General features: G+C 45.8%; 2 protein-coding genes across 3 annotated transcripts in view; one reads left to right on the top strand and one right to left on the bottom strand.

Annotated features, from left to right (window-relative positions):
• brf1b (BRF1 general transcription factor IIIB subunit b) overlaps positions 1-16,293 on the bottom strand; it is a gene marked incomplete at its 3' end in the record, with an annotated part of 36,719 nt that overhangs the window by 12,747 nt on the left and 7,679 nt on the right. The window contains exons 3-6 of the mRNA XM_071545601.1: positions 8,742-8,822; positions 8,321-8,494; positions 7,303-7,334; positions 6,745-6,817 (exon numbers count right to left, since the gene is read on the bottom strand). Of these exons, the coding sequence (XP_071401702.1) occupies positions 6,745-6,817; positions 7,303-7,334; positions 8,321-8,494; positions 8,742-8,822 (360 nt within the window). The remainder of the gene's footprint in view (positions 1-6,744; positions 6,818-7,302; positions 7,335-8,320; positions 8,495-8,741; positions 8,823-16,293) is intronic.
• On the top strand, positions 1,178-5,911 carry LOC139666394 (BTB/POZ domain-containing protein 6-B-like). 2 transcript variants are annotated; one of them, XM_071545597.1, is made up of 5 exons: positions 1,178-1,286; positions 1,917-2,173; positions 3,484-3,574; positions 3,668-3,786; positions 4,635-5,911. In XM_071545597.1, the coding sequence occupies exons 2-5, from the start codon at positions 1,968-1,970 to the stop codon at positions 5,665-5,667; spliced, it is 1,449 nt and encodes a 482-aa protein (XP_071401698.1). In that variant the 5' UTR covers positions 1,178-1,286; positions 1,917-1,967; the 3' UTR covers positions 5,668-5,911. The 2 variants fall into 2 exon arrangements, with proteins under 2 accessions (XP_071401698.1, XP_071401699.1); XM_071545598.1 differs by having other exon boundaries at positions 1,205-1,286; positions 1,914-2,173.

The raw sequence follows: 16,293 nt of genomic DNA, 5'->3' as shown, positions 1-16,293 counted from the left end.
GGTGGAACCATAACTTTTCCACACCGACAGATCTTCTGTCTGAAGCTGAAATCTTTCAGTCAACAGAAACAGAACTTTGTGATTTCATTAAATCAAATCATCATCATGAAGATGTGAATCCTACATCCAGCTGTAATAAATCCTCAAGTCAGACTGAATGTAAAAATAATAATAATAATAATAATAATAATAATTATAATAATTATAATAATAACATTTAAACGGTCTGAACTACAAGCTGCTCAGTGTCACAGTGTTAAAGTGAAATAAAAACACATTAGAACCCTGGAAGTAAATGAAGTTCTAAGTTCTAAAGTCAGAAAGTTTCAGCGGTTCTTATTCCCAATGTGTTTATACACAAGAGTTTTACTCTGTTTATATAGAATATATATTTATATGGACTAGATGTTTATATAGAATATGACATAATATAATATATCATATAAGAACATCTAGTAGATGTTTATTATGAACATATGTTTGTACAGAATATATGTTTATGTTGATTATGGATATGTTTATCAATATATGATATATATCCTCCATGCTGGTTATTATTCATATATATTATTGACTTTATTAGTATTCATGCTCACAGTTAACAACTGAATAGAAGCAGAATTTACATTAATAAAAATAGAAATATATCTATACATGATTATACATCATAAACATGTAAAACTATACATATCTATATACACACATGCACCCATTCATTCATACTCAAACATAAGATTTACAAAATACAACCATACACACATACGACCATGCATACATTTAAAAATGCCATAAAAAACAATAATATACAACACAAAACAAACAAAAACAAAAATAGACCCCAAAGACTTCAGCTATCCATCATCATCATTATGATTATATCCTCCATGCTGGTTATTATGAATATATATTATTATGAATATATATTATTATGAATATATATTATTATGAATATATTATTATGAATATATATTAATAAGATATATATCGTCCCTCCAGCCTCAGCAGTCTGTCTCGCCGACCTTGATCTTTATTATGAATATATATTTATAATAACATTATGTTTATCCTCCCGGGTGCCTCGCTCTGTCTCGCTCTGTGACTCGCGCGCGCCGTGCCCGTGCCTCGCGCGCGCCGTGCCCGTGCCTCGCGCCCTGTCGCCCCCTGCCGGAGCAGCCGGGTCCCGGATGTGCAGGGTGAAGCAGGAGGTAAAATGGCTTCCAGCGACACAAACACAAACCTGTCTGTGTTCAACAGCCCGACGATCTGCTGCTCCGACTCTCACTGAGGTAAACACGCTCTTTCTGTCACTGTTCGTGTGTGTGTGTGTGTGTGTGTGTGTGTGTGTGTGTGTGTGTGTGTGTGTGTGTGTGTGTGTGTGTGTGTGTGTGTGTGTGGAGGATCGATCCGGCGGAGACACAAACCTCCTGATCGATTGAACAGTTTGTACGGATCGCACAAACTGTAAATGCTTCAGTTGTTTCGTGTTGGTTAGATGTGAAGCGGAGCAGCGACAGTCTGCTGTAATGTTAGAGCAGAAGAAGAAGAAGAAGAAGAAGAAGCTGCTCGTGCACAACAACAACAGCTGATTTATATCGTCTGTGCTGCAGGAGACCGACAGGCTGTCCGGGAGAAATAAAACATGAAACCAAGTTCCTGTTCGTTTAGTTCATATAAACTGCTGTGATCTGGATCTGACTCTGCTGATCTGATCCGGACTGCAGCAGCTTCAGACCCAGACCGCAGCAGTCCGGTTCCAGTTCCTCTGCAGGCCCACAGACAGACAGACCGGGGGTAGATTCGGCTTTTCAGATATTTGCTGTGGATTTATGGGCATCTGGTTTAATTCCTCTGAAGTAATCTGGTTTAAAGTGCTTTAAAATCAGCTGTGACCCGGCTGTGGGTGTTTGGTCCAGCAGGGGGCGCTGTGAGCCGCCAGCATGCTGTGAGGTCCGGACTCTGTGGAGAACATGGCTGCAGAACTTCTCCCTGCCAGCATCAGCACCAACACCGACATCCCCGACGGCAACGAGGCGCTGAGCGCCGGAAAGAAGAGCTTCGTCCAGCCGGAGGAACCGGAGCCGGAGCCGCACAGAACCAACACACAGCAGAACCTCAACAACAACAACGTAGAACCCAGCAGCTGGCAGTCGACACACCCGACACTCAGAGAGAGGTAGGAGCTGTGAGGAACCTCCGAGGAACCTCAGAGGAACACACAGCTAACTCTAACTCCTTATAGAGGCATAGCAATGATTAGAAAGTGCTCAACTTATTTAACATCCTCTATTATCTGTCCTTGGTCTTTTGTCACCTGCATATTGTTCAGTTATACGGTCAGCAGCAGCTAAGAAAAACATAAATAAACTACAACTAGTTCAAAATCTGCCAGATCGGCTCCATTGCTCAACATGCACATACAGCTTATACGCACAGTCGCCTGTCCTGGTTCTCTGTTGAAATGAAACTCCACTATAGCCTCCTCATGTTCTTCAGAAATTTATTTAATCAGACACCTGAATATTTCTTTAACCAAGTGCTAAACACAAGAAACAGACATAACCCTTACACCAGGACCACCAGCTCAGGTCACCTGATACCAAACCTCCTCAAACTCAGTTTACCGCTCAGTAAAGTCTTGGAACTCACAGACAAACTCATTCAAAAAACTATTAAAGGCACAGTTTGGACCACTGACCATATGACTGGAACCAATTGTATTTGACCAAATATAATGTGTATTGTTTGTACTGATACTATACACTAAGTATCTGATTGTACCATTTAACTGTATGTTATGTTATGTATTGTATGTTTTATGTCTTCTGTCCTTTTTGTGGAGCTCAGGAAGACTAGCGGTCCCCAAGGCGTCAGCTGATGGGAATCCATTTAATAAACAATAAACCTCTGAGGAACATACAGATAACTCTAACTCCTTATAGAGGAACCTCTGAGGAACATACAGATAACTCTAACTCCTTATAGAGGAACCTCTGAGGAACATACAGATAACTCTAACTCCTTATAGAGGAACCTCTGAGGAACATACAGATAACTCTAACTCCTTATAGAGGAACCTCTGAGGAACATACAGATAACTCTAACTCCTTATAGAGGAACACACAGTGTACTGAGTAAAATATGTCTGCATGGCTCTTTAAGAGGAAAATATATCTAATGAGGAAAATATAACTCTGAATAACTCCTTATGGAGGAACATGTATAGAGTAAAATCCACCTCTGAATAATTAATAAAATATAACTTAATGGAGTGAAATCTACTGGAATTAAATATATCTCCATGGAATAAACTCCAGCTCCTGGATCAAATATCTCCAGAGCCACATGTGATTTTCTGGTCTAAAACAACAAGCTGCTCCAGATCCAGATCATGGTCCGGCTGCAGCGTCAGAGTTTTGATCCGGATCGGACCTGATCTGGTCCTGATCTGGTCCTGATCTGGTCTGACTGGTGTTTCTGCTGCAGGAATGCCTTGATGTTCAACAACGAGCACATGGCTGACGTTCACTTCCTGGTCGGTCCTCCAGGAGAGACGCAGAGAGTCCCGGCCCACAAGGTGAGCCGGCTCCGCCCTGTTTTTACCCAGCAGCCTCGGGGTGAGCCGCGGCGAACCGAACCTCAGCTCTTCTTCTTCTCTTCTTCTCCGCAGTACGTCCTGGCGGTCGGCAGCTCTGTGTTCGGAGCCATGTTCTACGGAGACTTGGCAGAAGGACGGTCGGAGATCCACATCCCAGACGTCGAGCCGGCTGCCTTCCTGATCCTGCTGAAGTAAGTCTGGACGGACCGGGCCCTGGTCCCGCTGTAGCGGACCGAACCGGTCCGGCTGCAGCAGCTGTGCTCCTCAGAGATCGAAGAATGAAACGATCACTTTTTCCCTGGTTCATAAACATCACACTTCCCTCTGCTGCAGGTCAAACTAAAAATTAATGCGTAAAAAATTAAAATTAAATTAAATTTGTGTCGGCTGCCTCTTTTTTCTTTGCCGCTCGCCGTGTTTGATGAGATGTTTATATCGCAAGTGATGAAACAAATTGCTGTTGCTGTTGTTGCTTTATTCTGCATCTTGTTTCCTGAAGCCGAAATGAGCCAAACAGCCACACAGAAGGTTTTGGTGCCGGGTCGTTTTCAGCTGACTCGTCCTTATCGGGTTCAGCTGAGCTCCTGCTGCTTTAGCTCCGAATCAAACTCACTGACAGAAAAGACTTTATATTGTAGTTTTTCTAAGAAGCAGCGCAGGCAGCGGGGAAAGGTTTTACCAAAACACACATGAACAAAATTATGTTGGTTCATGGTGTTCATAATGTTGGTACCGGTGAGTTTTCTGTATTCCACTTAGTATAATGTGTATTCTGCCTCAGGTAGATGCAGAGTAATGACAGACTGCTGAGCTGTGTATTCTGGGGTTCTGTCTGTGAGGCTCGGTCCTTCCTGCAGCGACCCGGCTCTCTCTCTCTCTCACCTTCCTGTCTCTCTCTCTCTCTCTCTCTCTCACCTTCCTGTCTCTCTCTCTCTCTCACCTTCCTGTCTCTCTCTCACACCGTCTCTGTCAAATAAAGCCTAAAATAAATCTTAAAAAAGCAGTATATTGTGTTTCTAAATCTCAGTTTCTGTTCCAGGTACATGTACAGCGATGAGATCGAGCTGGAGGCGGACACGGTGCTCGCCACGCTGTACGCCGCTAAGAAGTACATCGTTCCTGCGCTGGCCAAAGCCTGCGTGAACTTCCTGGAGACGAGTCTGGAGGCCAAGAACGCCTGCGTGCTTCTGTCCCAGAGCCGGCTGTTCGAGGAGCCGGAGCTGACTCAGCGCTGCTGGGAGGTGATCGACGCCCAGGCCGAGCTCGCCCTGCGGGCCGAGGGCTTCCGTGAGATCGACCCGCCGACGCTGGAGATCATCCTGAGGAGAGAAACCCTCAACGCCCGCGAGGCGGCGGTCTTCCGGGCGGCGCTGGACTGGGCGGCGGCCGAGTGCCGGAGGCGGGGCCTGGCGGTCACGGCCCGGAACCGGCGGGCGGCGCTGGGGAAGGCTCTGTACCTGGTCCGGATCCCCGCCATGACGCTGGAGGAGTTCGCGGACGGGGCGGCGCAGTCGGACGTCCTGACGCCGGAAGAGACTCACGACGTCTTCCTGTGGTTCACGGCCGCCGACAAACCCGGACTGGACTTCCCTCTGGTGCGGCGGGCCGGCCTGGCGCCGCAGAGGTGCCGCCGCTTCCAGTCCTCGGCCTACCGCAGCAACCAGTGGCGCTACAGGGGGCGCTGCGACAGCATCCAGTTCGCGGTGGACAGGCGGATCTTCGTGGCCGGGCTCGGTCTGTACGGGTCGAGCGGCGGGAAGGCGGAGTACGGCGTGAAGATAGAACTGAAGAGGCAGGGAACCACGCTGGCGCAGAACCTCACCGAGTTCCTGTCGGACGGCTCCAGCGGGACCTTCTCGGTCTGGTTCGAGCACCCGGTCCAGGTGGAGCAGGACGCTTTCTACACCGTCAGCGCCGTTCTGGACGGAAACGAGCTGAGCTACTTCGGCCAGGAGGGGATGACCGAGGTGCAGTGCGGGAAAGTGACCTTCCAGTTCCAGTGTTCCTCGGACAGTACCAACGGGACGGGGGTGCAGGGGGGGCAGATCCCCGAGCTGGTCTTCTACGGCTGAACCGGACCGGCGCCTGACAGGAGCGGCTGACCAGATGGAAACAGAGCGTCTCTGTGGCCGGGTGTGACTGAAGGAATGTGCTGCAGATTAATTTATGGAGATTTAAGCTGTGATGTCACACAGTCTGATGTTTAGAGAGACGGTCGCTAACGTAACTGGAGGCTGATGGTTTTAGCTTGATGCTGTCTGGTCTTTGCTGTGCAGCTCAGAGGAAAAGCTGAACATAAAGTTTTAGTGACTGAAACTGAACGTGTTGCCAGTTATTCTGCACTTCACACTGAGGTCCGGACTGAGGTCCGGTCTGAGGTCCGGTCTGAGGTCCGGTCTGAGGTCCGGTCAGGTTATGGGATGGAAACTGGAAACATGATGAAACTCTGTGTTTTCATGTCTGTAATTAACTGATATTTCAGTATTGATCAGTTGGTAGAAAACCTGACAAGACGGTGAGATTGGAGTATCTTAGTGAACCTTGATGAGGTCCAACAGTTAGAACCGGTCTAACCTCAGTTTTCTGAACCGGCAGGAGGCAGAAACAGGTTCTGCTCTTTGTGTCTAACAGATTGAATTCTCTTGTTGGAGGATGAGACTAACAGGCAGGAAGGAATTTAAATAATTTGACTTATGAATAATAACACTGTTCTGAAAATGTTCTCCCAAACAAGCTGAGTTCTACTGGGTTCTGCTGAGCTCTGTCTGGGTTCTACTGGGTTCTGCTGAGCTCTGTCTGGGTTCTACTGATGGAGGTTCTATGAGGTACCGTTGATCTGCCCTGTCCTCCAGGCTCCACTTGGCTCCGGACAGAACTTGGCCAGAACTCCCAAACCACAGACTGTTTGGTCCAATAGAAATCCCTGCAGACTGCAGTCTCTGCTCTGATAGGCTGACAGAGAGCAGCTAGGCCCCGCCCAGATACACACCAGCCCATAATGTAACAGACAACGTTTCAAAGCTGCTAAAATATCGGTGACCAACCTCAGTCTGGTGAAGGCAGAGGAGAGCGGAGCCTGATGGAGATCTGACCTGCTGCAAAGTTTAAATCAGTGAAATAAAGTTTGTTTGTTTGTTTGTTTATTTTACCGATAGCCGGAGCGTTGATGCAGAGCTCCCGGGCCAGGAGGAGGAACGTCTTCCCCAGGATGTAGACGTTCACCTGAGAACAGAAAGCAGAACATCTGGACAGGAGAACATACAGAACAGAACAGAACTAACAGAACAGTGATGTAGACGTTCACCTGAGGAGATCCTCTGGGTTCTGGGTTAACCCTAAACCTGAGGAGATTCTCTGGGTTCTGGGTTAACCCTAAACCTGAGGAGATCCTCTGGGTTCTGGGTTAACCCTAAACCTGAGGAGATCCTCTGGGTTCTGGGTTAACCCTAAACCCATGACTGACTCAGCAGCTCCGCTCCGTACTTTACTCAACTTAAATCAACTCAACTTAAATTAACTCCGCTTAACTCAACTCACTGACCCCGGTCTGTTAGTCCTGTTAGGCCCAAAGATCACTGACCCTTCTGTATTCAGAGGGTTTGTTTGTTTGTTTGTTTTTCTGAGCTCCATCCTGTACAGCCTGGAGATCAGAACACTTTCTGACAGCAGAACGCTTTGTAGTTGAAGAGAAACTTGCTGTTTCCTACCTGCAGAAGGTCACTCAGGTCCAGCAGCATGTCTGGAGGAAGTTCAGGAGAACCAGCAGAGAACCGACAGAGAACCGGCAGAGAACCAGCAGAGAACCAGCAGAGAACCAGCAGAGAACCAGCAGTCCTTCTGGAGGCTGATCCACTGCTGCCACAATCACATTTAATGCTTTTCAGATTGAAAGTTGTTTTTCAGGAAATAACTATCTCAGGTTTTTCTGCCTCGTAGCACAAAATGACCATAATACACCTGGGATCAGTAGAGTTATTGATCAATACCAATCAGTCTTTTTTCTGAACTCACTCTCCGGCCTGAAAGCCGCCTGCTGCTCAACACGATGTTCTGTTAGTGCAGCAGTTTGTTTTTAAAGTTGAAAACAGAGTGAAGACCTCACCGGGCTCAGGCTGACAAACTGAACGACACCACAGAGTAGGGCTGAACGAGTTTGAAAAAATATCTAATTGTGATTATTTTGACTGATAGTGCAATTGCGATATGATTTGCGATATTAGAGGGAATGATAATTTTTACATCATTATTCTCATTTTCATTGAAAAACGTATTAAAATGATTATGGTGTGATTTTTGCGGGGATCTGTACCAAACAAAGATGTTTTCTTCAGTCTGTAGAATATGATGTGTAGGCCAGGACATCTCTGCAGCACCACGATATTTACTTTAAAATGTTATTTTGACACATTTCACCTTTAACAAATATTGCTCCTCCTGTGATTTGAAAATTGCAGTAGGACATATTGAGATTTCGATAAAATTTTGATTAATTGTTCAGCCCTACCAGAGAGTCAGAGGCTTCATTTATCCAATCAGAACTCAGACTTCAGTACAAACCTTAGAGTTATCACAACAGAACAGAACAAACACCGACTGTAACTGACTTTCTGCTGAGATCTGGTCACGACACACACACACACACACACACACACACACACACACACACACACACACACACACACACACACACACACACACACACACACACACAGGTTGCTAGGATACGTGGCGTCCCCTCGGTGCGGCAGACCAGGTACAGACAGGCGGCGATGACGTGTGCCATCTTGCGGCCGCGGGTCAGATGTTTGCTGACCACCATCTTGAAGAAGTTGAAGGCGGTGTCCAGACAGTGCTGGTTCAGCTGCAGCTGGCTGCCCAGGTGATGGATCTGACGCTTCCCTGTTCACACACACATATACACTGTAAGAGTGTGTGTGTGTGTGTGTGTGTGTGTGTGTGTGTGTGTGTGTGTGTGTGAGAGAGAGACAGGTCATATATAGATAAATACATATTGTGTTAAACTGTTGGACTGAATCCATTCCTTCACTCTGTTGGCTCAGCTGTCTGTCTGTCTGAGACAAACTGGAGCAGCAGATTATCGTGATGAAGATGATGATGAAGCCCCCCCCCCCCCCCCCAGCCTCACCATTCTGCAGAGTCAGCGCTCGAGACTCTTTCCCAATGCTGGTGTGGAAACCAGAGCCGAGGAGCGGAGCCTTGACTGGACCTGAGGACAGACAGACAGAGAGACAGACAGGTAGCTTTAAACTGGACCTGAGGACAGACAGACAGGTAGACAGACAGGTAGCTTTGAACTGGGCCTGAGGACAGACAGGTAGCTTTAAACTGGACCTGAGGACAGACAGACAGGTAGACAGACAGGTAGCTTTAAACTGGACCTGAGGACAGACAGACAGGTAGACAGACAGGTAGCTTTGAACTGGGCCTGAGGACAGACAGGTAGCTTTAAATTGGACCTGAGGACAGACAGACAGGTAGATAGACAGGTAGCTTTAAACTGGACCTGAGGACAGACAGACAGGTAGACAGACAGGTAGCTTTAAACTGGACCTGAGGACAGACAGACAGGTAGACAGACAGGTAGCTTTGAACTGGGCCTGAGGACAGACAGGTAGCTTTAAACTGGACCTGAGGACAGACAGACAGGTAGACAGACAGGTAGCTTTAAACTGGACCTGAAGACAGACAGACAGGTAGACAGACAGGTAGCTTTAAACTGGACCTGAAGACAGACAGGCAGAGAGACAGACAGGTAGACAGACAGGTAGGTAGACAGGTAGGTAGACAGACAGACAGACAGGTAGACAGACAGGTAGCTAGACAGACAGACAGACAGACAGGTAGACAGACAGGTAGGTAGACAGACAGACAGACAGGTAGGTAGACAGACAGACAGACAGGTTGGGGGTTTGAACCCGGTCACCTGTGTTATAATGTTGTAAAACCTCCTGACATTTTATTTCAGACTGATGCTCATGCTCAGGCTGACTGACAACATGAAACTATATTATAAATATGAACTTTATTCAGTGATGTCACACAGTGATGTCACACAGTGATGTCACACAGTGATGTCACACAGGCCAGCTGCACTGATACAGATAAACACACTGAATCATCACATATTGATGACAGTAAGGCCTTCAGTATGTAACTCTGAGTCAGCTCAGGCTTCATGTGTAATCAGGCTCAATCAGCCTCACCTTGGACCTCCTCCTCTGTTGCCATGACAACCTGTGACCAGGTGATTAGGTCACCTGGGCGAGCCGGTGAGGCTTTTCTGCCAGATAGACAGACAGAGTTTGGTGTTCGTGTCGCATGTTTTCTGCAGCTGCATCATGGCTGCGACTCTGGGTGTTTTTATTGGGTGAGTTGACTGTCAGTATCGTCTGTCACTAAACCTCACCTGAACAGGTAAACCTCACCTGGACAGGTAAACTTCACCTGGACAGGTAAACCTCACCTGGACAGGTAAACCTCACCTGGACAGGTAAACCTCACCTGAACAGGTAAACCTCACCTGGACAGGTAAACCTCACCTGAACAGGTAAACCTCACCTGAACAGGTAAACCTCACCTGGACAGGTAAACCTCACCTGGACAGGTAAACCTCACCTGAACAGGTAAACTGACCCAAGTGTGCTTTCCAGACTCTGCTTCATCTGCTGGGAGTTGGCTGGGAGAGTGAAGGCTGATGCTAAACTGGAAGGTAGGAGTCTTTATATTGATGAAGAGTCTTTATATTGATGAAGAGTCTTTATATTGATGAAGGAAGAGTCTTTATATTGATGAAGAGTCTTTACTGAGTTTGCTAAACTCTGTTCTGGAAGATGATTAAAACTTTATCACTGGAACTTTTTCAGGCCTGGAAATCACAATTTTCAAATTTTAGGATTTTACTTTCTCCATGACCGTAGGAACTCTGACTTTCCTGGTTAGGTTTTTGTTTTGTGAGATATTTTATACTGTCATTTGAAGTTTGATAATAGAAATATGTTGCTTCATCCTCTGACGTTTCCTCAGGTTTCTCCAAAGCTGTTATCCAATCAGAGTGTCGGGATCGCTACCTGTGGATCCACGTTGGTTCAGCTGGACCTCCACCTCAGTTTGAGGCTGTAGGTGGGTTCAGCTCACAATGCCAGTCCATACAGAGACTCTGGTTATTTTTATTTTGACAAATTAAACAGAACAAAACCAATGTGACAGTCAGTTCCCTCTATGTTCCAAGTTAAAAGTGTCCTGCAGGGAATCCCATCAGCCTTCAGGACAGTAGAAACTAACAGATGTCTCCTCTACTCTGTAGGAAAGGTTTAAGGAATTAATTCAGTTCATTGTTCAGACAGATTATCCTAAGGCTGCGTTCATACCCAGCATGTTCAGATCGGCTTATTTTCCTTCTTTAGTTTGGTTCATTTGCCAGGTGAGAACAACCATTCCAACTCTGGAGACCCCTGAAACAAAATCCCAACCAACTACAGGAAACCACTGCAAAACTAAAGGGATTATGGGTAGAGGGAGACGGATGTGATTCCTCAAGCTTGGAAAGCCAAGCAGAACAAAATGTCTGGTGCCTGGACTGATGCTCATTTTCACCATATTAGATAAAGCTACAGGATGAGGGTCCAACTCTGTCCAATCAACAAGCTGCTTGTGAGCCATGTGACTTTTGTTTCCAAGCCCTGGTTGGCTTGTGATTGGTCAGTGTGAACCTGAATGAACCAAATACAGATAGAAAGTCAACTTTTCCACTCTGGTTCAGACCAAAGAGAAGCAGCAGGATCAGATCACACCCTGAGCCTCCTTACATCAGCTGTCCACTGAAGAGAGGTGATCATAAAACTATCCTGATCCATATTTGTGATCTGGAACTAAAAGCTATGATCTGTCCTGATCCAGATGGAAGTGGGATCCACTCCATCAGCGACCAGCTGGCGTCCCGCTGTGGCTACACCATCAGCACCTTCAGGATGGACGGCTACACCACCTTCAGAGCCTCCTACTACTCCTGCTACACCCAAAACCAGGTAGCTTCAAACCAATACTTGTTCACTTTGTATGCTTGACAACATAAAGGCAATTCATTATGCAACAGGGTAACATATGTGCCAATTACCTTTCTCAGAATCAGAAGATGCTCAATTGATTTATCAAAATACACAAAATTTGGATTAAATATACAAATCAAACATGAGCACATTTTAAATACATTTTGCTGCCCAAAACACAAAAAAATCAGCCCAAACTTCAGTATAGAGCCAGAATCCTTATATGCTTCCAGCCCTAAGTTTAATTTTAGGATTTCACTGAACTACTTGCTGACTGTTTTCCCAGAACGACGAGGTGTTCACCTTCAACATAAACATCATTATAACTGATACAGCCGGCCGGTGGAACAGCCACCCTGTTTCCACTGCCTGCTCTCCAGCCAAAGCCTGGAACCACAGAGAGATCATCTGTGAGGAGGAATACATGGAGGTCAGAACAAAATACTGACTAGATGAACACATTCAGATGAAGGAAACCGTTCAAAGCGACCACCTCAGTTACATGTGGAGCCCCTCTGTGCTCTGACAGGTCAGTGTGAACAGAGACGGGTCCTGTGAAGGCCGGCAGGGAGGCGGCGGGCACACCTGGCAGGCTGCTTTCTCTCTGGTAAAACCACACCGACACTTCAAATCCAGACCAAATCTAACCTGATATGGATCCACACTAGTCCTTAGAAAGAAAGAAGACTACTGTACAAGACAGCTGTTAAAATACTGAGATCTGACGGTGTGACTCCTGAACCCTCTGCAGGCTCAGAAGACCGGTTCCTCTGCCTGGCAGCTGATGTTCCAGCAGAACGGAGATCAGATAGCTGCCATGTCCGTCAGTGAAGCCCAGAGACTCGGCTACAGCCTGACGGCCACGGCGACCCGGGTGGTGTTTCGTTCTCCGTACAGACAGCCTCAGTCTGAGGTGGTGATGGTGAGTATCTGCTCCAAAACAACATGCAGGTCATTCCCCTGCTCAGTGGATCTACAGCAACAGAATATTCATTCATATTGATGAAGTGCTAGTTGGGACGTCCTGTTGGATCGGTGGTCTAAGGCGGGTACCATGTAAACATCCTGGGTTCGAATCCGGCCCAGGATCTTCGTCGCATGTCATCCCCCCGATCTTTCCTGTCTCTCTGCTTTGATCTGTCCAATAAAGGCAAAAATGCCAAAAACAAGTGCTAGAGCCAGGTGGAAAAAACAAATTTTACCATGACATTTTTGGCTCTTGCAAATGAACAAAGCCATTTACCCTCGCTCTGCTACTGTAGTGAAGAGATCTAAGATTCATTTCTGGTTGAATTTCTGGATAAATTATAAATGCACATGCTGCTGTGCTTATCCACAACTTACAAAGAGTAGAACAGCTTCATTTCCTGGATCACCAAAAAATCCTAGCAACCAAAATGAAGGAGTGCAGAGGTCAGGGCCCTTGCATGAAATGATAGCGAACCTGTATCCTGCCCTAACGGTGTGTTCTCCAACAGGTGGGCGGGGTCCCGGTCGAGGTCGTCCAGGCGTCGCTGTTCTTCAAGCAGAAACTGATGGTGGTTACGATCGACGTTTCCATGGCCTGCACAGTCAGTAGGTTCCCTGACAGAAACATGATGTGTAGACTTCATTAATCTAAAACTGAACAGGACTGAAGTGAAGATGACTCCTGTCCCGCTGGTTTGATCTCAGACTCGGGTTCTTTTGACGGGACTCGGCTGCTCTGGGACGTTCCCCGGGTCATGACTCCTCTGGTCGGGGAAGGAGCTGGGTTCGAAAGTCAGACCATGAGTCTGGGAGTGGAGGGCCGACTTCTGGACCAGCCCACCGCTGCTGCCAGAGGCTTCACTCTGGTCCTCAATGGAGACCTGATCCAGATTGGAGTCCCTTTTGGGGCGGAGGGTGGCTACAGGAGGGTAAGTCTGATGGAAACTTTACTCTGAATCAAAGGCCATTCTTCATCCAAAATTGCCAAAAATACTGGTATCTTAAGTAAAGTTTGTTATTGTTTGACCAAAAAAAACTACTCAAATGTTGTACTACTCTATGATTTATCCTTACATTAATTATTGCAACGTCATTTGGGCCAACACCCATCCTACCAAGCTGAATCGTATCTATCTCCTTCAAAAACGTTAACCTTAACCTCTCTTTAAGAAATGATCTGTACTCAGCATCTTTCAAGTAAACTTCCTCCTCACAGCAATTCATCATCAGCTTCCCTCTACGTTCAATAGCTTCTTCAGAAGAAGTGAAGAAAATCATAGTTACAATACAAGATGTAAGAGACAACTTTTGTTGAACATCCATGTCTCAGTTTAGTCTTCATGTTAGAGGAGACAAACTTTTCAATCAGCTCCCCCCTCATCTCTTTGACAGCTTTTTTAAACAGATTGGGTGTGAGATCGAATTTATTTCACAATAATCATGTTTATTGAGGTGATCATACTGCTGTCTCTTTTTTGGTATAATTAATTACTTCATGTTAACTAATCTTTTCCTTTTTTTTGTTTTCTCTCTTTATTCCTTTACTCTGCTTTTCCTTTTCTTTTTGGTTTCTTTGACTTATTTTCTACTTTTCCCCCTATTTATTTAACAGTATTACTTTACCTATTGATTTGTTTCTATTGTTTTGTTCTTTCTCAACTTTTTTTCGGTTTCATTACACTATATTGTAATTATGTATGATTGTTATTAAAGGAGACACTCCATAAGCCCCTCAGGTTTTCTTTGGTCTTCCTTGCACATGCTCTGGATGATGTTGGAATACATTATGGATATTTTGTTTGAATTACTCTTTTGTGCTAAATAAATAAAATTAAAAAAATCTAATTACTGGAAGAATGGTCTTCAAGTGGAATCCTGGCTCTCCCGCCTGCCTGGAGAAGATTATGTAAACCAACATAATCTTCTCCAGAGGTTAACTGGCTTCAGTCAGATAAACATGTACATCAGCAGCTAGATGTCTCAACACCTACTGCAGATCATGTCTTTCAGTAGTCTGGTATTCTTTTTGATTTCCACCTTATTTTGCAGAGTTTGGTGGTGAACAATGTCTACAGGGAGACGTATGTCATCTTCCTCTTGTATGAGCACGTCTTCTCTCTGCTGTATGAAGACGGCAGCAGCACAGAAACCAGACAGCGGCTGCTCCGGGTGCTCGACACGCCGCTGCGCTGCCAGCAGCCGTTCACCGCTGACCGTAAGTTTTCCGGTCTCTAGCTGGTATACAGACTGGTAAAGGTTCAGGCTACTGGGGCTGAATGTCAGTGTTGTGACCTAAGGCTGACCCATGACCGGTTTCTGAGGCCCAGAATTATCAGAAAAGAACAAGAGAGATCAGGATCTAGACGGTGCGACTGGGATACGTTCCTCTCAGAGGGTCTACAGCGCCTCTCCAGTTTGGAACCAGCAGCCCTCTGGCCTCCCAGTCGCAGGACAGATGATCCCGATCCTGATCGGCACACAAGGAGACTTAGGAACAGTACCAGACCAGAACTCTGTTGCAATACGGTACAAGTATTTCAAATACTTGAATGACGTGTGAGGTGATTGGTTGATTCATCTTGCAGGTCACTTGTCCACTCAAGGCTTGCAAAATAAATCAAGCGTTTCCCAAACCTTAAGTTCAGATATTTGAAACTCCATTCTGATCTATATTTTCTGTCCAGGTTGGACTGGCACACATGACAAAATTTACTTCCAGTGTTGCATTTTAAGAGAATTGGGTTGATTCTCTGAAGGTTTGGTGCTAAATCTCATAGTGTATCATAGCCTTCCCTGAATTTAGAAGGTGGACATACGTACATAAGAGATACATACATAAGAGAGAGAATATATTTAGGTATTAATTTCATGATGATGGACCAAGACGTCCACTGTCATTAGATTTGCTCTGTTTGTATCTTTCTTTTCATATCAGGATCTTCAATTCCAAGTCTGAAATGTCTTCATGATGGCTAGAAAATATCTTCACCCTGGTTAGTTTTCTCTTTCTACTTTTAGAGAATTCGTTTTTTCTCTTTCTACTTTTAGAGACCATAAGTGATAATCGTGTGTTCAGTGTGTATCTGGGAAACATTCCTGCTGATGTGGCTTTAGAGGAAGTGAAGATCAATGGGAAGCAGCTGTCCGTGGCAGAAGCTGCTGAACGCAGCTACAGCATCGGCCATGTTGTTCACACCAACAGCAGCCGAGCCTACACACTGACCGTCCCTTTTGAAGACGGGGTTGTGCACAGGGCGGTGAGCACATTTCATTTGTCGACTACATTCACAACCGTCTAGTTTCACCACCGATGACATCAGACTAACGATAAGCTAATCCTCTATTTTCGGACAGTACCTGGGTGAAGGCATGGTGCAGTACTCCCTGGATATCAACTACACATTAAGCATCATGCCCCAGAGAGACTTGTACTACCATCACACATTTATAATGGCACAAGTACATAATGCATGTAAGTACATTTCTGTTATGTTTGTTGCACTCTGGTTTGATAAAGGCAATGCTTCTCTTCCCATGGGTCGACCCTCAAAACTTGACAAAATGTTGCTTGTAAAATTCAAATGTAGAGTTGACTTTCTCTCGTCTGCTGAAACGCAGTTCCTCCTGAGCTCCGGGCGGAGTGCACCGATGGAGGAATCACCT

Source organism: Centroberyx affinis, unplaced genomic scaffold, assembly GCF_046629955.1.
Source record: "Centroberyx affinis isolate AG114_WGS23_722 - 3 ecotype Tasmania unplaced genomic scaffold, CSIRO-AGI_Caff_v1 ptg004977l_1, whole genome shotgun sequence".
In the NCBI taxonomy this organism is placed as follows: Eukaryota; Metazoa; Chordata; class Actinopteri; order Beryciformes; family Berycidae; genus Centroberyx; species Centroberyx affinis.
This window is presented reverse-complemented; position numbering and strand designations above follow the sequence as displayed.